The following is a 22,356-nucleotide window of genomic DNA, read 5'->3' on the forward strand; positions in this document are numbered from 1 at the left end:
AGTACTTATCAACCATTGAATTCCTAATTTGGTATAAGCAAATTCAAGCCTGGATCGCACTATTTAATGCAATATTAAGCAAAAAAATATTCGCCATCCAGATCAACACGCAATGAGTTAGTGAATTCAATGGTTGATAAGCACTAATCCATCTGAACTATAAGAGAAGTCTGTTTTTTTCGTTTTGTTCATCCGAACTGTAATAATTAGGATTCTTGGTCTGAATTCTATCTTATTTATTTATCACCTTCTTCTACTACCAAAAAAGGCAAAAAAAAAAAACCATTATTTCCCGGGACGAGGGAAAAGAATTCAAGGATATTATTAGTTGAAGAAAGGGAGGTTCACCTTCCATCAGAATGCCTAATAAATATGTCACCTTTCAAAAGATCAATATAACATTCTAGCTTGCTATGACTTAGCAAACAATCCATGATTCAAAGTCCAGAAGGGAAAAGTGCCAAGAAAAAATGACAGCACAGAGACACCTGTAACACAACAGCCTAACACAAATTAACTAAGGAACCATGAATATGCTTAGAAACAGACCTCGCAATTATCAGGCTTCACTCTGTGTCTAATACCCAATCATAACTGGATTGGACTCAACATACCCCACTGCATCTACTATGGTCCGCCCCACTTCAGTCTCAAAAATCATAGAACAATGTCAGAAGAACAGGTTTCTTACCATAGCAACAAACATAAACAACAAGGTGTCAGCAATCTAAAAAATGCAGGGGCTAACAAAAGCAACACGGAAGGATCCAAGCACCGGAAATCACCTTTGATCAATGACATAATCTCTAGCAATAACAGAAACACCGTCTAAAAGCGCGCCTTTCTCACTGGTAAAGCATATAAAACAACTCCTATCATATCTATTACAAATCAGTCGACCAAAAGACAGTTAGTTTGTCACAACATCAGCTCAGAAACAAAACAACTACTCGTATGAAAAAAGGAAACCAGTGAGAAAAAAGAAGGGAAAAAAGTAAAGTAATAGCACATAGAGAGGCCAGAACAGAAAACAAGGATACTCAATACATAGAAGCAACTGCATTCAATACAACCAAACATGAACAATGGTAACAATGTTAGCCTTTTCCCCCCAAAAAAATGGAAAAAAAGACTTCACAGCTCACAAAAATGAAAAAAAAAAAAGAAGATAAACCAGATGCTCAAATTCACTATACAACATGTACAGTTGGCTAAAAAATAGTATAACTTTTTCATTCCAAATCCCCGAGGCATTAACACAGAATATATTACTGAAATCATATAAAACATATCTATTACAAATCAGTCAACCAAAAGACAAGTTAGTTTGTCACAATATCAGCTCAGAAACAAAACGACTACTCGTATGAAAAAAGGAAACCAGTGAGAAAAAAGAAGGGAAAAAAGTAAAGCAATAGCAAATAGAGAGGCCAGAACAGAAAACAAGGATACTCAATACATTGAAGAAACTGCATTCAATACAACCAAACATGAACAATGGTAACAATGTTAGCCTTTTCCCCCCAAAAAAATGGAAAAAAAGACTTCACAGCTCACACAAATGGAAAAAAAGATAAACCAGACGCTCAAATTCACTATACAACATGTACAGTAGGCTAAAAAATAGTATAACTTTTTCATTCCAAACCCCCAAGGCATTAACACGGAATATATTACTGAAATCATAACTAATACTTCAAGTAAGCAAAAGGACCACAGAGTAAACTATGACAACACAAAAGGGGCAAAAAGCTAAACCTACATGCGCATCGTCAAAGACGAAGCGACAATACACTTTTGTGGCACATTCTGCATCAGTAGTTGTGAGATGTGAGCCCTCAATAACTTAGATAATAGTCCGTCGTAGCAAAGAACTGTGGACCTCAAATATACTCAATGCCTTTACATCCATCTAACAACTAAAGGAAAGAGAAAACAGGTCAAGAAATGAAAATGGGGAAAAAAAGGTGAAGCCATGTGGACTATAAATGCATAGAGAATTCAAGAAAGAGGGAAAAAGCATAGCAAAATTAAGGGTTCATTTGGGAGTTGAGGATTTGGACAGAAAAGAAAGGAAAAGAAGAGAAAGTTCTTTTGTTTGTAAGTTTTTAGTAAGAGAGAAAAGAAAGGAAATGAGAGGATGAATAGTAAGCAAAATTTTTCCTCCCAAATTGGAGAGAAATGGAGAGAAAGTTGGAGGAAGCTTGTGAAAATTTTTTAAAATACCTATTTTATCCTTAAAAATGTCTTGAACAAATATTTAATGACTTTCATATCCAAAATCATTCCACTAATTCTCAAAACTCCCAAACAACATAAACAATCCCTTCTCTTCTCTCCTCTTCTTTCATAACGTTCCCCCCCCCCCCTCCTCTTTTCCTAAACTCCCAAACGAACGCCTAAAGTAATATCAAATAGAGGCCAGAACAGGAAAAAAAGAATACTCAATAATACATTGAAGAGACTGCATTCAATACAACCAAACATGAAGAAAGGTAACAATGTTAACCTTTTTCCCCCAGAAAAAAAATGCAAAAAAGACCTCACAGCATACACAGATGAATAAGTCCGGTGGAAGGAAAAAAAGGATAAGCAGGTGTACACAATGAATTGGATGGTAAGAGCAAACCAAAGGAGAGAACTATGGACCTCAGATATGCACAATAAGCTTACACACATCTAATATCAAAAGCAAATAAGAAACAGGGCAAGACAGAAAAATAAGGAAAAAAAAAAAAGAAAAGAAAACCGTGAGGAATATACACATATGCAGAATCCAAGGAAAAGGGAAGAAAAGTTCAAAGGAAAAGGAAGGGAAATGACAGCAGAAGTAAAGAAAGGGCAACTCACCAAAGAAAGGGAAAATAGATAACACAATGGGAAAAAACATAACCAAAACCAAAGCGCACTAATTACAGAATAAAAGCAACCAAAGCACAAGGGTTAAAGTGTAAAATTAAGAGATAAATAGCATTAAAAAAAGAATAAAAAAGGGCAGAGGGTATTCTAGTTCTAGAAAATTCACCAACATTGATGGAGTATGAACAAGCTCCCTGTAAAAAAAATAAATAAATAAATAAATGAGAAGAATGGAAGAAAGGAAAGAAATATTTGGCTGGATACAAAGAAATCAAAGACAAACCTCTACAGACGAGAGTAGAACAAAGAAGAGAGAAAGAAATTCAATCTTTCTGTTCTGGAGAACAGGAATCCATTCAGAGCATTTAAGATAAAATAGTTGAAGTAAGGGTTAAAAATTAAACCATAAAAAGGAAATTAAATGGGAAAGTTATGGAATTACCGCAGCAAGTTGTTCTGTCTTAACCAACTGTAGTGGTGGTGGACCGATAAATGGAGGGAGAGGAAGAGGGTGAGGAGAAGGAGAAGGGGAAGAAAGAGAGGGGCAAGCAGCAGAAATTTGAGAGACCCTATAGAGCAAGTCTATGTAGATGACTGATGTATCAATCCCAGCGCATTGCACAAAGGGGGTTAGCGTTCTTAAGAAAAAGGCGGGCGACCCACGTGTGCGGCACGTGGGAGGACGAAAGAATTGTGCTGAATCCAATTGCCATTTTATCTACTTATGTTGAAAAGTCTCTTCTCTCTTCCATATGTTATTAAATTGTCAAACTTCCCTTGTTGGTGTTTCCTTAAGGCTTAATGCAAGTAAACCAAACTGTGTCAAGAATTGTGTGGCTCAACTTATTTTTTTATTTTTATTACATTCAAAATAAAAACTGAAGGTAGTCACAATCATTTGTCAACCTCTTATGGCAGAACCAATAACCATAGCAGGTATATGACTATGTCCCTTCTCAAACCCTCTCCTTCGCCTGGTAGAGGAGTTGTTGAAGTGAAATCTCACAAAAAAATTAGTCACACTCAGTTGTACCCAGTTCCAGAGATCTTCAAGAATAGAATGCTCTGCCTCAGAGGTCTAAGAAAGAAATACGTACTAGACTGCTTCGGACAAGAAAATATGTATACCAACAAGAAAGTTCCATAAGGTATAACATATAAGCTGTAATTGATCGGAAATAGAAATTAAAAATGCAACAAAGGGATGAAACAAACGATAGAGAAGAAACTTGTCAATTCTTTAATCGAACATGTAAGTTGGTACAGAAGAAGATCTCCACAGAACTTTTGTCATACTTCAGTCTGCTATAGTAATATCTCATTCTTATATAGAAAATATACAATGGAAATTGGCTATTCTCAAAATGCTTGCTACAAAATCTTGGGCTCTGAAGCATCCAGCAGAAAAGGTAATTAAATGCACCCATCCAACAGAACCATACAATACTAGTCCTTTTGATCTGAAGAAGGCAAGAGTTTAATTGTACCTCTCGAAAAGAGAACACTGCATGCGTCATGCTTGCAACTGATTGGATAAAATTTGACTTCCACTAATTGTGCAAGATTCTTGCTTTCAAGTTAAAGCTCATCTTTTGTTGGAGGCATCAGGTAACACTCTTCATCCCAATAATAAGGGAACTTCAATTTGGCTGCAGTATGCGGCATATGCCAGTCATCATATATAAACCTGAAAGTAAGAACACAGAGCATAATTGTCTTTTCCTAACCATAAAATGCAAGTATACGAAGGGATACATCTACTTGTGTATATTAATCTACTAAGTCTCACGATAATCGGATATATGAAAGTATAATCCATCAATTGCTTCAAATAAAGAACTCAATCCATCAAAAACATCTATCTTATTCTCCACTACAAGGTTCAAAAAAAAAGATCGATTTGAAAAAGATAATTGGCACCTAGCATTCCCCTTGTTCTCCCTGTCCTTTTAATATATGTTTCTCTTCATCCCTCTAGTCTTCACTATCCCCAAAACCCAGAAAATTGAAATTTTCTATTTGGAAAGAATCACACTTTTGGCTCCTCTAGTACCTTAAATCCATCCATTTTCCCAAATATGTCCATCTTTTCTTCTCAATTTAATCCTTGCACTAGCTTCATCACCAACTAAACTATCATGTTTCCATATGACCTAAAGAAGAATTCTAGTTCATCACTAACACACAGCTTACTCCAGCTACAACATCTCTGAAGTCATCTTTGAAGTAAAATTTCTGCAAAATGCTTTTTGGGTCATCGAACAATTGACTTTTCTATATATGTGAGTGTGTGTGTATTGATGAAAATTGAAACTTGTTTCCCTCCAAAGTAACTTCCATAAATCAGATATTTACTTGAGATACTAGTATTACAGATCTAACATGGAATAATGTAAATTGATGAGATACAAGGCAACTAGAAATGACTGAAGTGCAGAACATGCTTACACTTTAACTGGAGGACGAGAGACAATAACCAAGAACTGTAAATCCTCCTCTTTGTTTGTGTTCCATATCTGCAACAAAAATAAATGAACAAAAAGTTTTGTGCATATCTCAGGATACTTTAGCATGAGCACTGCAAACTCATAATTAGTAAATATATACCGTACTAGCAACAGCAATTCCACAAATCATGGAGAACAGGAAGGACCAAAAAAGGAATGTAAACTCAGATTAAAAATAGAAAAAGAAAAAAAAATGGAACAATAAACTTTAAACATAGTCAATTTCATTAACATGGGATGGGGCTTCATCCTGTAACACTTAATAGACACTTTTCTGGTGAGCTTTCCCTTCAATTCACTCGGATTTCTTCCTTTCATGTTGTGAAACCCACTCCTCCACTCGATAAGGGAAAAAAACAATAGCAAGAATGATTTTCAATTTGCTTTCTATGCAGATATTGCTGAATTGAATACAGATATATTTGCAAAAGTTCTGCATCAAACAAAGAAAAGCAAAAGTCGAAACAATTCACCTGATGAGCATCATTAACAGGGATATGAAACGTGCTATTAGAGAAGATAGGAAACTCTTGTGGGTTGCCAGGGTACTTGGAGTATGAATTAGAAGCAAGATAAAGAGTCCCACTCCCTTTTATTACCACGAACACTTCCTCGCATGAATGCCTATGAATTGGAGTGTGAGATCCAGAAGCAAATGTTTGCAGCCACACCTCAACCTATTGAAAGGGCATTCATAGAATTTAGGGCTAAGAGACGCAAGAAAGCTACCTCCTAATATTCAATTTAACAGTTTAACACCAGAGAATTGGTATTGGATTAGCTTACCTCTTTCATCCCATGTAAAAGCGAACCGGCTATGGTCATGTGAGACAAACCGGGTCTACCATAACTATTCTGCGTAAGCTCACTGATGTTCCTCACCAATGGAAGCCCTAGATTATAATTGAGAAACTTTCTTCATATTGAATTCTTCAATACTGTGCTAAAAAAATCAATACACTATACTAACAAAATCACTTCTTTTACCCCCAAAAAAAAAACACTTCGAAAGCCAAAAAACATAAAAGGAGAAACAGAGAATGAATCTTGTAGATATCAGTTATACTCATTGATTGGGGATGAGAAGAAATGCAAAAACTTGCCTTCGGTGGAAGAGCACGGATAGCCGTCGGCAATGGAGCTAAGATAGAGGGCTGTAACTAAAAGGGCCACCAGCACCAGCCGCCGGGACATATTCTCGGCCAGGACTGCACAGGCCACTGAGGTCTACGATTATGAAAGATGATTGGAAAATCTAAACGAGTATTGTGTCACGTGACATCATGTGATACAGGAGAGCAGTGAAATCGGGGCTTAAAACAATTATGGAATTGGCTCCTGCAAGGATTAGCCCCTTCTTGGACGCGGGGCTGGAGCTCCGGAAGGTGTAACACCATTAGTACATGGTGTAATATCATTTGTACAAGGTGTAACAATAGAACAACAGCGAATAATACTAGAACAACATTTTTATGGGTCCCACACGGCGTGAAAATCGAGTTACAAGACGTGATCTGAGCCGCACAAATTTTTGAGGCCTCATCCAGGCCGTGAACTGCCTGGGACCGTCCAGGCCCCTCATCCCCCTTCTTTTAGTTGGTAAGCTTTTGGCCCACATCATTATTCAGTATTTCTTGGTCTAAATATAAAATCTGAAATTCAAAGTCCAAATCTATTAAATTATTAAATTATTTAAATATTAAATCAAATATATTTGAATTTACATCACCTACAGTGATAAGTAAATAGTTTATCACTTATTTCAGAGAACAAGTTTTGTCTAGAAAATTCAGTACCACTCAATTAATTCAAATGTTCAATTTTTTGGTTATCAAACGTAACTAAACATATTAAGATCTGAGTTCATTAACTTTAAATGCTGAATTGGGTTATCAAACAGGATTTAATCACGCTTAATACCTTTCTTGATGATGGATTTAATATCACATACGCTTAAATAGGATTTAAAGATGATGGATTTATATAATTACCTTTCTTGATGTTCTAATTTGTATTTCCATTGAGATTTTAAAATTTCTAATAGCAAGCAATATATGTGCAATATAGAATTTACTAATAGTAGCTTCAGTTGATTCTTATTATTTATTAGCTTTAACACATTCTGATCATTCTCTATCATCACTTTTCAAAATCATCTCAAAATCTAAAGCAATTGAGTGTGGACATCTCTCCTAATTAACCACTTAATTTAAGCGAATGAGAGGTACCTGATTAGCAGAGATGATTGTGGACACTTAATTTAAGTGAATGAACACATAAGGGTAAAAAAGAAAATGGTAGCAAATTACTAAACAGCTGAAACGTATTTTTAACGTATTTTTAACATTTAAATTAAACGCCTGAAACACAACGGGAAAAGGGGTTAAAAAAAACCTAGAATATGAAGGTATTGATGGCGGTGTCTGGCCTCTGGCTTGAGAATTGACCAGCGGGAGTTTGAAGAGAAGGCTTGAAAGGAAGATGACAGAGGAGGAAGGTTGTGGAAGTGGTGGTGCAAAAATGCAGAGACTCAAATGTAGAAGGCGGAGACCGGAGAGGTGGAGTTTCCGATTGGCAGTGCAAAAGCGGCAGCAACACTTTGGACTGGGCCAATGCCAAATGACTAATAAACCATGAGACTTCATCATAATTACACTATAAACAAATCTGCAGTGTAGACATTGAACACTTTTTTATAGGGTTCGGCATTGCCATAACTTATTGAAAAGTATTTTTTCTATAAAATTTTTAATAAAAATATTTATTAAATGCTTAAATGTATTTAAGTATAGTGTTTGGAAATATAGTTTCATAAGTATTTGTTGTATTAGATAATGTGTAATTTGAAAATTTTTAAATGTATTTATCTTTTATTTAGTTGATAATATATGATAAAATAATTAAATTTAATATCATATTTTTTAAATCATAAAAGTTACTCCACAAGTATCAAATTTGACCTTTTACTAAAAGTATTTTTAACACTAAAACCTTCACTCCTAATTTTATTGGATGATATTCACTAAACATTTCAAAAGTACTTTTAATACTTAAAAATGCTTTTTTATCAAAAGCATTGCAATCCCAAACAAGACCTTAATCCAGTAACAGAAAAGGATTTTTGTCATTATGCAATTTACCACATTGTCCCTGCATCCGAGTTGCAATAACAACTTATTGTGGGGTTAATGTACATATTTTCCTCCTGGAAGGCAATATCTAAAGCAAATGGTGTACGTGTTATTTTGGACTGTTAAGAAGGTCACTCAAGGAAATGACTCTATGTTGCCCTGCTGAGTAGGTAACTGTCGCAATAACTCGAGCAATTTGTTGAATGCTATATTTGTTGATTTACTTGTTGAGTTCCTCGGAAGCCAGTAAGGGGCTGCTTGTTTCACAGATTGGAATCAGAAATGGAAATGGAATCATAGACTCTGATTTTGGAATTAAACTTTTCATTCCAATATATAGCTTGGTTCACATATTGGAATTAGCATCATTCCAATTCCTGATGCTTGGTTTGATGAGTGTTTCGGAATTAAATGCAATTAAATTCCAAATTTACCCCTGATAAAACAATTCTTATAAAACAAAAGAATTACACATACGACAAATTAACATCTCCATAATTGTAACTACAATAGTTATTAACTTTTTGATAAAACATAAGAAAATCATAACCATAAAAAAAATTAATACCAGAAAATAAATATAGTGACTGCATTAACAAGGAGTAAATTCCCAAAAAGGTGACTCTCTCTCCAAAAGTGAGAGCCTTTCCCCTCGGTGTAGGAGTTTATCTCTGAAAACTCCCGCCCAGTAACTAAGCCAAAAAAATTTCAAATTCCAAAACACAATCTACAAATCTTTGAATCCCAAGAATGTCCGAGCAAAGATTTCTGGAAGAAACTCTCCAGCCAATAGTATCTTTGAGCTACACTCTAATATCTCCTTAAACCCAAATTACAGATACCGTTCCCAAATTTACAAAGACCATCTCGTTTTCTTTCCACAGCTAGAAACATAGTTACAAGATCGCGAGCTAGAGGCGAAGCCCATGCGCACAAAGATCTGACCTTTGCAGTAAAAGGACTAGAGTAAAAAGGGAGGGCTCTTCCTTTCTTGTGTCTTTTTGGTTTGAAAGTTGTTTTCCTTCTACTCTGCCTTTTGGGTGCTTTGCGCTAGTTTCTATCTAGTATTTCTTCAGCTTTTTCTTTCTTGCATCAAGGTTGTGGTTTTTTCCTCAGGTTGCACAGGAGCTCCTGACATCGTGAGATAGTATTGGGAACATCGGTAAGCTTCCAAACAGACATGGAGGAAGTCTTGGTCAGTGCGTTGAAAAGGTTTGAGCTGTCTGAGAAAGAGGTGGAAGGAATAGACCTGAGTGATGAGGATGTGGAAGTAAGTGTTCAGGACTGTAGAGGAAGTCTAGTGGGAATGATAATGGGTGAAAAGATAGCGAATTTCACGGGTATTAAAAATTTTACCAATCACGTCTGGGGTTACCCCAGGAATCTAAGAGTGACGGAAATAGGACTCAATGTATTCCAGTTCCAGTTTGAGAAGGAGGTGGAACAGGAAAGAGCATTAAGAGGGGGACCATGGATTCTAGACAATCAAGTGCTGGTGATTAGAGAATGGAGTGCGGGGTTTGAAAAAAATATTGAGTATTTTAGATTCTCGCCCTTATGGTGCAAATTTGGAACTTACCAACCCACTGGATGAGTAGTGCAGCAGGACTGAAGATTGGAAGGGTATTCAGAAAAGTAAATGAAGTCATACTGCCACCGGGAGGGGGGAAGGAGGGAAGGCACATGAAGATTATGGCTGAGATTGACTTATTACAACCTCTCATCAGAGGAACCACTGTAAAACTCAATGGGAAAATGGTCTAGGTGGAATTCAAGTACGAAAGATGTCCCGATTTCTGCTATAAATGTGGGGTAATAGGTCACGGTGACAAGGTGTGTAAATTGGAATTGAATTTAAACCAGACTCATAGGGAGGCTCTTTTTGGACCATGGATGCGAGCTGGAAATATAATGATATCTCCACTAAGGGAAGGAACTGGGAAGGATATGGTGCTAAGAACACAGACAAAAGAGCTACGGGAAGGGAAAGTTGAATCATCAAGGCCAGGGGGAGTTCTGGAAACAATGGGGCAAAAAGAAGAAAAGGGAAAAATAGACGGAGAAGGAAGAAGGGATGGGGGAGTGAAAGAGAGGAAGATAGGACAAGAAAGGGATAAATGGGAGGAGTTTCTTGGAAGTAACAATAGAGGGGAAAAGGGGGTGAGAATAAGTTTGGAGGTACAGAAGGAAAATCCACAACAGGAAGGGAAGCAGGGGCTACATATGGAGGAGGAGAGTCAATCAAGTTTGAAGGACTCCAATATGGATATGGAGGAGCTAGTCCATGAGTTTAGCACTGAAAACTCCAGTCCACTAGGCCAAAGGAACAATAATAAGGAGAACATGGAAGGAAAGGATCAAGGAATGCTGACACTGAGAATTAGTTCAGGGGGGGATGGAGAAAGAAAACAACAGAGGGCATTTCACAGAAGAACAAGAACACCATTAAGAGAATTGAAGACAAACATCCAGGAAGAGGTACAAGGAGAAAAAAGGAAGAAGAGGGATGCAAAAGATGAGGAGGAACCAATGGAGGAGGATGATTGGGAGGAACCTTTACAGAAATTAATCAAAAAGGAGGTTCAACTAAGCACAAAACAAGGGGAATTGGAGGCTATCCCCGCAAGGCCTCCATAGTGTAAATGAAAGTGCTGGTGTGGAATTGTCGAAGTGTGGGAGGACCCTTGACAATTCCCTAGTTGAAGGATATGATAAATCTCCACTTTCCAAGTATTGTGTTTTTGAGTGAGACAAAAAACCAAAAAATAGTAATGGAAAAAGTAAAGAGACAGATAAAGTTTGACCATTGCCATGTTGTAGACTCGGTTGGAAAGGCAGGTAGCCTGGTTCTTTTCTGGAAAGAGAAGATGCAGATGGAAATCATCAGACATGGAAATTTCTTCATAGAGGCGAAAATAAAGGATCTTGAGGCAAAGTGTGAATGGTGGTTGGTAGGGGTGTATGCTAGTACTGAGGAGAACACCAGAAAAGAGTAGTGGAAGAATATAGAACAAAAAAAACAGGAATGGGAGGATCACTGGATTTTAGTGGGGGACTTCAATGACATCAGATCAGGAGAAGAAAAGTGGGGAGGAGGGTGAGAACTGAGGGGAGTTTCAAAGAGTTTAACAGGTTTATCAAGGAATATGAGTTAGTGGACATAGATTTTGAAGGAAAACCATGGACGTGGTGTAATCAATGGGAAAGGGAAGGTGAGGTGAGACCGTGAGAAAGAGACTTGATAGATGTTTAGGATCAGTGGTCTGGTACCAACTTTTTGCAAAAGCAATCTGTCTTCATCAAGAAACTGAGGCTTCAGACCATAGTATGCTTATTTTGGATAATAACCCCCATCAAAGGAAACCAAAAAGAAGATTCTATTTTGACCAAATGTAGGCAAGAAATGAGGACAGTAAAGGAATCATAGAGACAGCATGGAAGATAGAACAGAAAGGATCAAGAATGTTCAAAGTGATGAGGAAGATAAACGAATGTAGAATGGCTCTGTTGGCATGGAACAGAAGTTTGAGGATGAACTCTGGGAAGAAAATTACACAGATTAAAGAGAAGCTGCAGGAAATAAAAGAGTCCAAAGGAGAAGGGAATCGTGGCCAAATAGTAGATTTAAAGCTCCAACTTAGCAAGGCATATAAGGAGGAGGAACTCTACTGGAGTCAGAAAGCAAGATGCAGGTGGTTAAAAGAAGGGGATAAGAACATAGCTTACTTCCATGCAAGTGTGATGGCTACAAGGAAGAGGAACAAATTACAGTATTGTAGAGAAGTAATGGGAACTGGTGTAATATAGACCAAGAAGTGAAGGAGGAGATATGCAGCTATTACCAATAGCTGTTCACAACAACAAACTCTGACTTAGAAGTACCACAGGATGTTCCTAATACTATCTCAAGACAGACGAATGAGCGACTGATACAACCTGTGGATGAAGCTGAAATAAAAAAAGCGCTTTTTTCTATGCACCCAAATAAATCTCCGAGCACAGATGATATGTCTCCTTTATTCTTCCAAAAGCATTGGAATATCATCAGACTTGATGTGGTAAATGCCGTTACCAGTTTCTTCCATACTGGAAATATGTTGAGAGCTATTAATGATATTCTTATAACTCTGACCCCTAAGATAGATAACTCTCTAAAATTGACTCAGTATAGGCCTATCAGTCTGTGCAACACTATGTATAAAGTTATATCTAAGGTTTTGGCTAACAGGCTGAAAATGGTTTTAAATAGGTGCATCAGTGAATCTCAATCTGCCTTTGTCCCTGGTAGGCAGATAATTGATAATGTTCTAATTGCTCAAGAAGTCATGCATTTTCTGAAAAATAAAAGAAAAGGAAAGGTAGGTTTTATGGCCTTGACGTTGGATATGTCTAAAGCCTATGATAGGGTTGAATGGCAGTTTGTAGGAAGAATGATGATGCGCATGGGCTTCTGTCCTATTTTTGTTCGTTGGATCATGTCCTGTGTTTCTTCTGTGTCTTATTCTTTTAATCTGAATGGAGTAGGGGTGTGCATCGAAATCGAATGCGGTAATTCGGAAGTTTGAAATCGGAAATTTTCGAAATTTTGGCTTCAGTTTTCCCGACCGAATTCGATTTCGAAATGGCTAATTCCGATTTCGAATTCGATACCGAATTGAATTCGGAATTCGGTGAATTCCAAATTCACCGAATTCCTTTTTTTTATTTTTTAATCTTATGAAGCTTCATCAGATTCATAAGATGAAGCTTGAAGCCTTTCCCAGATAGATAAAGTTCAAGCAAAGGCAAATCACAGTTTATTTAAATAATCCCCTATGAATCTTTCACCAGCAAAAGAAGCTCCAAATTAAAGAAATTGGGAGGACTGAGGAGGTAGGAAATCAATCCCTTCCGAAGGCTCCAACAGCTGCCAGCAGCAGTACCTTTCTATTGCCAGAGCCAGCGTCTTCTTGGCGGATAAAATGCCTTTCTGGCTTCTCCAGCCGCGGCTCACCACCAGTCACTCCACAATCCCAACCGAAAAAAAAGCATTCAAACCCAATAAAGAACATGCTGCTAATGTTCAATTAGACTAGTAACTATAAAATTTATAAAAACAAAAAGGGGAGAGAAGTTCCCTCAGTCACCGCCGGCCTTCTGGTAAACATAGGTGAGGCCACACTTGCCGCATCTTCTTGATCTTAGTGTAGATCTTCTTCTTGCGCTTCTTGGCGCCACCCCGGAGGCGGAGGATGAGGTGGAGGGTGGACTCCTTCTGGATGTTGTAGTCCGCTAGTGTACGGGCATCCTCAAGCTGCTTGGCTGCGGCGGCGAAGATGAGGCGCTGCTTATTTCGAAGTTGAGCTCCTTCTCGGCTTCTCGAGTCTCGGAGGCAGTGGAGGCGGAGCTGCGGAGGAAGGGTTTTGGACAGAGACAAATTGAGGAATGAGGAAGAGGCGGAAGATTAGGTTTTGCAATTTGCAATTTTGCTTTTTTGGAGTTGTTTTGCAATTTAACTGATTATCTTAATAATATAAATTATATATTATATATATAATATATTGTTAAAATATTATATTATATATATAAATATTATAAATCGAATTCGAAATTATGTTTTCCTATTTCGAATTCCGATTTCGAATTCTCAATTCGAATTCGGAATCACCGATTTTAAAATTTATGTTTTCGAATTCGACCCGATTTCGACCAATTCGAAATCGAAATTATCGAATTCACTTTCGAATTACCGAAATTCCGAATTCGAAATTTCGAATTCAATTCGAAATCGATTTCGAAATCGAAATTTTTCGACTTTGCACACCCCTAGAATGGAGAAAGGGTGGGGTTCATCAAAGCCAGTAGAGGGGTGAGACAAGGGGACCCCCTTTCTCCATACCTTTTTCTGATTTGTGTAGAGGGACTATCTCACATGATCAACAGGGAGATTAGCCAGGGAAATGTCACAGGAATCAAAACCAGCAAAAGCAGCCCCCAAATTTCGCACTTAGTCTTTGCTGATGATTCGTTAATATGCAGTAAAGCAACAGTCTAGGAGGCCAAGCAGGTGACGGATATCTTACTGAATTACACAAAGATGTCTGGTCAAATGGTAAATTTTGAAAAATCAGCCGTGTACTTTAGTAGGAATACTCCTTCACATGTCAGAGAAGAAGTGTGTCATGAGCTAGGCAACATGAGGGAAGCTGGTAGTGGCAGATACTTGGGTCTACCAATGGCTATAGGTAGATCAAAAAATCAAGTGTTTAGGTATATCAAGAGCTCAGTCAGGAACAAAATGAAAGGCTGGAAAAACAAAATATTGAGCTCAGCTGGAAAGGAAGTGATGATCAAGGCAGTGATTCAAGCGATGCCCAACTATGCTATGGCTTGCTTTAAATTGCCTAAGGGGTTGTGTAAGGATATATGCAAGGGTATTGCGAACTTCTGGTGGGGAAGCTCACAACAAGATAGGAAAATGCATTGGATAAGCTGGAAGCAATTGTCAGAAGTAAAAGGAAAGGGGGGTTTGGGATTCAAAGATTTGGAAGCATTTAATGAAGCCTTACTTGCTAAGCAGCTTTGGAGAATTATCTCTTTCCCAAATCTACTTATGAGTAAGGTGCTCAGAGCTAAGTATCTATAGGCCCCAAATGCTCTGGATAGTAATCCCCCTAAATCAGCCTCATGGACATGGAAAAGCATTCACAGTGCATGGAGACTGGTACAAAGAGGCCCGTGGAAAAGAGTAAGGGGCGGATGCCAGATAAACATATGGAAGGATAGGTGGATTATGGGGTCAAGAACAGGCAAGGTATCCACAAGTTGTCCTCCAAATTGCCAGATTCAAACTGTGAATCAGTTAATTAAAGATGGAAGATGGAATGCAGAAATTCTACAACAAACGTTCAATCCAGAGGACATAGTACAGATACTCAGCATGCCTCTTAGTTGCTTCAAAAGAAAAGATAGGCTCTTTTGGAGCTTCTCAAAATCTGGTATGTACACAGTAAAGACAGGTTATGCAAATTGATAAGAATATATTTTACGTATTTTTTAGTGTGTTTTATTAGTTAATTTTGGTTTGATTATTTAGTTTTATAACTAAAATAACTAAGGTTTTGGTAAAAAACTACATTTTATGTTAAAGTGGCTAAACATTGCATTTTATGGATTTTTATGGTAAAAACTTCATATTTTGTAGGTTTAATGATTCAATCATCAAATGAAGTGCATTGAGAAGATATTTGGATGATTGAAGATGGATTAAAGTGGTGAAAATAAAATATGAAGTGTAAAAGGAAAAATGCAATTTGAATCAAGGAAAAGTCAGCTTTGACAACTCTGACACGTTTTGGTATTTTGACTATATCTGGAGATACACAGATCGGATCAAGGTGATCTTGGTACCATTTTGAAGCTAAGAGATATATCTACATTTTGTATGAAGACATTAAAGTCCAATTCAGCCGTTTTCATAGTCCAAAAGTTGAAATACCGAAATTCAACTCAGCTGTCCAAAGTGGAAAACAGAGTTCTGACCAGTCTTTAGTATTTTGGTCATATCTCAGGCTACAAAGCTCCGATCTGGATGATTTTTAGAGCATTGGAAAGCTAACTCAAAGGGCTACAACTTTGGTGTTTTGCACAAAAGCCAGTTCGGCCTTTATGATAGAGAAAATCGCAGATGAAGTAAGAACAAAGTGAATACGTGAGTGCACAAAACGTGACTTGTAACCGCGTTTTGTGTAGGCGCGTTTTCTGGCCGCAATTCTGCAATTTGCTCAGTCAATTCTCTTATGTTCAAACTACTTTCCAGCTACAATCTGCAAGAGAATTCGGTGCACATGCCTCAGAAGACAAGAGGGCAATAAAGATGGCTTATTTTCAAGTCAAAAACATTGATTATTGACTATCCTAACAAAGTTAGATTTGGAAATCAAAAGTTGGAATTTGACTTAGAAAAAGAGAGCCTTTGAGTAGCTTATATGCAGAGACATTTGGGAGCCAAAGGGAATGATACGGGAGAAGCTTGAAGAGTGCAGAAATGTAGTTCTTCCATTTCCTTAGTGTAGGATAGTGTAGTAAGTGTAGTTCTTCCATTCTTGTATAATGGTTAGATTATGATGAAAATGGAGATGAAGAAAGAGAAGTTGAAGCTCAAGTGACATGGGTTATCTCTTCTCCAACTCTTTATCTTTTGTATTGGATTCTTAAATATAGTTAATATACAAGTTCTGGAATTTATGTTATTTATGTGTCTTTAAAGTTTATACCTTGGGTTTAGTTGAACTTTCTATGATTGTTAGTGTTTATTATTTGGTTATTTGATTGCTATGATTTGAGCAAGTTATTTAGTATTTTAGCTCTTTAAATCATGATTAATCTGGTACCATTAATTGTGATTATCTAAGGTGTTATTTCTACAATGAAAATTGAGATTTAACATTAGTTCAAGAAGTGCTAAACATAGGGAGTACACTCACGAAAGTAGAGGTGCATCTATGTGGTTTTTAGTGATTCATTTCATGTAATTTCACTGAAGAAATGAACTTGTAGCTAATTTCATAACCATGAGAATATGTATGGATTAGTTATAAGTATAATTGATTCACTACGAAAGTAGGATTCAAATGCATAAGGAAATTACACCATAATTAGCTTAGATGTAGTATTTAATGATCCAAATATAACACTTGCATGAGTAGTTAGGGATACCACAACCTAAGGAGCTTTTATTTGTTATTTTGTATAATTTCAGTAGGTTAAATTTGTTATAATTCATTGATAGTCTAAATAATAAAGAAACTTTAGTAATACCGGTAATTGTTCACTCTTCCCTGTGGGATCGACCCGATATATACCCTAAACTACTAGTTGACCTGTATACTTGCAGTGAACGGGTGTAATTCGGTTTTTTAACTTGTACGTATGTAAAATACCCGTCACAAATGTACTGCAAGATAAGAGAGGTGATAAGAGAAGAGAAAGTGTAGGAGAGGAAACAAGTTGAGAAATCAAAAAGCATAGCATATGGAAGCAACTCTGGAAGCTGAACTTGAAGTACAAGCTGAAGCATTTCATTTGGAGGAGTCTACAGAATACTCTAGCTACCAAAGAGACAGTCTTTAATAGAACAAGTAAGGGGAACAGAATTTGCAGTGTGTGTGGGGAGGGAGTTGAAACAATGGAGCACATGTTTTTCCAATGCCCGATAGCTCAAACTGTATGGAAATTAGCACCAGTGAGATGGGAAGGACTGCATGATCTTCAAAATAATATGTGGAGATGGTGGGAAGCAGTGAATCAGGCAGAGGCAATGGCAAAAAGTAAGGAAAGAATCAACCTAACTGCCAACATACTTTGGCAGATATGGAAAGCAAGGAATAAGACCCAGTTTGAACAACAAAAAGGAGAGGCAAGAGAAATAATTGGGAAGGCACAACAAGAGTGGGCTGAATATGAAGAGGTTACAGGACAACAAAGCAAGGAAAAAGAAGGAGAAGAAGGGACTAGCCAGCAAGGAAAAATGAGAGATCCACCAAGGGAAGGTGTCATCAGAATCAATACGGATGCAGCGATAAATTCAAAATTGATCAGAACGGGAAAAAGGGATAATAGCAAGGAAATGGACAGGGGAGATTTTGAGAGCAAGAGGAGTAAGGGAATTAAAACAGGGAGAGGCACTAATGGAAGAAACCTTAGCTATAAGGATGGCTCTCCAAATGGCAAGACAAGCGAAATGGGAAAAGATAGAAGTGCTGTCAGATTGTAAAGCAGCAGTTGACATGATCTTCAGCAACAATGTCAAGGATGGTCATTTAGCAACTGTTCGGGAAGACATTGAGGATTTAATGAAAGGTTTTGAACAGTGCACAGTTTCTTTTGTGTCTAGATAAGCTAATGTAGGAAGTCATAGGCTAGCAAAATTTACAACAAAACTAGTTAATGACATTGATTGGGAAAACAACTTCCCAACTTGGTTAGTAGAAGCAGTCAACAATGACTGGAGGGCTGAGGCTCTCTTTTGTAATTAAGCCCTTGTATTATCAAGTGAAATATATAATATGACATCTAACGTTTGAGGAAAAAAAAATTTCCCAAAAAGAGGGAGTTTTTAAACTAACTTCCCAAAGGGTGGCGATTTTTGAGTCTCTTCCCAAAGAGTGAAAAACGAATCCAAGGAATGCGTTCTTCCAAATAAAAACGCTTTTAATTTTCATAAATTTGTTTAAATATGAAAAATTAGTTAAATAGCGCATAACATACCAAACTAGCAGACTTTGTAGTATATTTTGTACCAACTCTTTATGGGAAACATACCAGCTCTTTATAGAAAAAATTGATTAAATAGCACCCAAAGGAAAACTAGTGTGTTTTGTATTTAACATAAATTAAATATGTGAAAGTTAAAAAAAAAAAAAAAAAAAAAGAAATTGTCTATAACATATCAGCTCTTTATGGGAAACTGACAGGTTTAGTATTTAATGCGCTATTTAACCAATTTTTCATATTTAAACAAATTTGATATTACAAGGACTCGGAATCAGAACTTCTCCCTTCTCGGTGGAGACAAGGTTTCTGTTCCCTTCATGAGCATTTCAAGACATTATCTGTACGGATTATTTGATGAGTTTAAAGTCATCGAGCTTCCCTATGAAAGCGGCAACATCGGAGACAAGAAGAGATTTTCAATGCAGTTGATCCTTGTTCAGACCCTTCAACTCCAGAATTCGCTGTCCAGGGAGAGTCGAAACCCACTGTTCTTTATCGCTGTCCAATCGGTCCTTGCTTCTTACCGAATTCCTATCCCTAACTTGAAATCTACTCCTCTTTATCGCTGAAGATATTTGTCCATTCCTATCTTATTTAGATCTACTTTAGATTTTTTTTTTCAAGAAATTTTGGATAAGAGATGAAGACTATATGATGAAGAAGAAGAGATAAGAAATCTAACGAAGAAGAAGAACAGAAGGTGTGGTGTGTGATGGAGAGAAAGAGAGGGTAGGTCCGTCATATATGTTGTCTGAGGGAATAAGTTGAGAGTTTTGTCCAAAACCTCCCAATTTGCTCTGGAATGGGATAAATCTGATTTTTTAGAAATGATTCCAAAATTTGCATTCCAATAGACTTAACCCAAGAAACAAATAAGGGGTTCATTCCTTTCTGTGATTCCCAAACCCTTTAACCAAGCAGCTTCTAAGTTCTTTTTTTCTAGCTTTCAATGTGCCCCGCTTCTCTCGTAGGTATTTCTTTTTTGTTTCCCCTCCTTTTGTTGTCAATTGGCACTTTGTACAATTATTACTGACACTAGAGGAGGAAAGCCCACATATCATGTGGGAGTTTGGTACCTGTGACTTAAGAAAGTTAGTCGTTTTTGTTTAGTGTAATAGTATAGAAGTGTAATTTGTAATAATAAAAAGAGAGGTGTTGAAAGGTTAAGTGTAACTACATATTAAACTATATGAGATTGAAAGATTAGGTAAAAGCAGAATTTATAAGTTTCCTTGATAGTGTCTCTTGTATTTGCATGAAACTAAAGTAGTAGTATGTCGGATATAGTTTTTTCTTGTAGATGGTAGTAGTTTGTTGCAGTTGTGTCTTTCCTTGTGTTGTCTTTATTATCTTGTCGATCAGTTGAAAGCTGCAAAGAGTGTAATAGTTCCTCTTGAATATTTGTAATTTTTGTAATAAATACTTACTGTGGTAGGATGCTTGCATGGGGGCAGGAGCAATGGTAGCTATTGATTGGTTCTCGTTGTTGTCATATTCACACCAAAGAGTTAGGACCAGTGGCTGACAGCTGTGGAATATTGTTAGTGAAAATATATTTATGGTGCATTTTTATTATTTGGATAGGTGTTAGTCGAACCATTGATTAACAATAATGACTTGTCCAGTACGTGGATCTGGTGCTATAAACTTTGGTTGAATATGAATAGCAATTGCAGGAAGGTCTGACCATTTGAATTTTTTTAATAGTGTTGTTTAACAGGCATACTTACTTCATTTGAAAATTGGATCAAAGTTCATAAATCCAACCTTTAACACTTAATAGAATTTTTTATCATATTGCTTTGTAATTTCTATCAAGGTGGGAGATGGAGACATTGAAATGAGTGGCCTGTCAATTTCTTGCAATTGTTGGACAACAGCTATGGTGTTGATGATCCATGAATATTCTTTTTTCTTGGCGTAACTTATGGTCCAAATGGGTTGAACTTTTGCATTGGAGATATAGTACTTTTTATGGGTGTCAAAAAATTTGTTGAAAAATTTTATATTTGTGCCATAAATTAGCGCTTCAACCTTTTGTCCTTATATAGTGAAAATGTATTAGAAGAAAATTTTAGGTAGAAAAATTGACTAGACAACTCATTGGCTAAACCTTTCTTAATTAACACATAATATTTATTACATATAATAAAAATAAATGAGTTTTCCTTGGTATAATCACATATTCCTTAATGATATTGAATGAATTAAAAATTTATGGATAAATCCATGAATAAAGCAAATGAAGAAAGAATTCATTAAAAAATCAAAATAGAATTTACTCTATTTCAGCTATAAAGTAAATTGATGTATTTTTTGTGATTTATCCTACTTGTTAGAAACATATGCATTTATAAATTATTATGAATTCAAGTTTGTGAAGTTTGTAATAATCGCAGTAAGTGGGATAAGATAGTGGAGTAAAGACTAGAGAGTTTTAGATGTGACAAAAACACTTTAATAAAAGACAATATATACTATTCACAGTTCACAATAATCGAAGGGAGTAAGTGGGGTAGGATAGCGTTTACAGGCTAACAACAATTGTGAGAATCAGCAAGTAAGACATTGGCCTCTTCTAGCTTTCCTACCAGCAGGTCAATTTTGGAAGGTGAAGTGAATTTAAAGGAAAATGTGAGAATGAGGTAAATTTGTTAGGGTTTTCCACTATGAATAACAAGTCCATTTTGGAGCTCAAACTTGGGCTGTGAATAACGTATGGTAGTATAGCATTTACTTAATAGTAACAATCACGAGAATTGGCAGGTGAGACATTATCCTTGACTTCCTTTTCGGCCGCCAGGTCAAATCTGGAAGGTGAAGTGAGGTTAAATGGAAATGTGGGGATAAGATAAATTTGTTAGGGTTTTGCGCTATGAATAATTTGTCCACTTTGGAGCTCAATCCTAGTCTAAAATTTCATTAGACTGCCGATAATATTTTATTGTGAAGTGATGGACAAGTTTTTGGGTATGATCAAATATTGGATAGTTATGGTGTACTGTGATCGTCTTTGACCTCCTCTTCTACTGTTTAGATTTAGCAGAAACTTTCTTCGACGAATTTTTAGATTTAGTAGGAACTTCATCTGGCAGCACAATAGAGGACTTCTTAGGTTTGGTAGAGACTTTCCCTTCTCCAGCATTATGCTCAAACATTTTCACTGGAGACTCACCATTGGTGTTGCTCAACATATTAAGATATATTAAAACACTAAAAATAAAATAAAATAAAATAAAATAATAGAGTAGAGACTTCTAGACACCTTTAGATCAGTAAGTAAAAAAACTTTAATAAATAGATTAAAAGCTTTCTTTTATTGGATAAAAAACATATTAGAAGAGAGTTCTAAATCCTTAAAAATACTTATAATAAATGCTAGGTGGGATAAGATAATGGAGTAGAGACTAGAGAGTCCTAGATAGTCAAAACACTTTAATAAAAGAAGATACATGCTCTTCACAGTTCACAATAATCGAAGGGCAAAAGTGGTGTAGGATAGCATTTACTTGTTAGTAACATCCACGAAAATCCACAAGCGATACATTGGCCCCATCTTCCATTCTTGTGAGACATAGACACCTTTAGATTAGTAAGTTAAAAAA

At 36.6% G+C, this 22,356-nt stretch overlaps 2 protein-coding genes across 3 annotated transcripts; one reads left to right on the forward strand and one right to left on the reverse strand.

Moving 5' to 3' along the window:
- Positions 1-2,889: 2,889 nt before the first annotated feature.
- On the reverse strand, positions 2,890-6,653 carry LOC113765238 (auxin-binding protein T85-like). Of its 2 annotated transcripts, XR_003467707.1 has the most exons (6): positions 6,470-6,653; positions 6,153-6,259; positions 5,840-6,043; positions 5,308-5,375; positions 4,347-4,546; positions 2,890-3,053 (listed from the first exon to the last, which is right to left on the reverse strand). XR_003467707.1 is itself a non-coding variant. In XM_027309352.1 (5 exons), exons 1-5 carry the CDS (start codon positions 6,558-6,560, stop codon positions 4,438-4,440), a joined length of 579 nt encoding a protein of 192 aa, XP_027165153.1. In that variant the 5' UTR covers positions 6,561-6,653; the 3' UTR covers positions 4,065-4,437. The 2 variants fall into 2 exon arrangements, 1 of the variants encoding a protein (XP_027165153.1); XM_027309352.1 differs by lacking the exon at positions 2,890-3,053 and having other exon boundaries at positions 4,065-4,546.
- Positions 6,654-14,573: 7,920 nt separating this feature from the next.
- LOC113766966 (uncharacterized mitochondrial protein AtMg00310-like) lies at positions 14,574-15,122 on the forward strand. The gene has a single exon (XM_027311133.1). The coding sequence runs from the start codon at positions 14,574-14,576 to the stop codon at positions 15,120-15,122; it is 549 nt and encodes a 182-aa protein (XP_027166934.1).
- Positions 15,123-22,356: the final 7,234 nt, after the last annotated feature.

This window comes from Coffea eugenioides, chromosome 1 (assembly GCF_003713205.1).
Source record: "Coffea eugenioides isolate CCC68of chromosome 1, Ceug_1.0, whole genome shotgun sequence".
NCBI classification, from domain to species: domain Eukaryota; kingdom Viridiplantae; phylum Streptophyta; class Magnoliopsida; order Gentianales; family Rubiaceae; genus Coffea; species Coffea eugenioides.

What these genes read in the sequence shown, in the direction of transcription:
- LOC113765238 (XM_027309352.1), bottom strand. Translation starts at nt 6,560, where the DNA reads ATGTCCCGGCGGCTGGTGCTGGTGGCCCTTTTAGTTACAGCCCTCTAT. An exon ending in CTGTTAATGATGCTCATCAG is followed by an intron (nt 5,376 to 5,839) that starts GTGAATTGTTTC and finishes TTTTTGTTGCAG; the next exon opens with ATATGGAACACAAACAAAGA. An exon ending in TCTCGTCCTCCAGTTAAAGT is followed by an intron (nt 4,547 to 5,307) that starts GTAAGCATGTTC and finishes TCTTACTTTCAG; the next exon opens with GTTTATATATGATGACTGGC.
- LOC113766966 (XM_027311133.1), top strand. Translation starts at nt 14,574, where the DNA reads ATGTCTGGTCAAATGGTAAATTTTGAAAAATCAGCCGTGTACTTTAGT.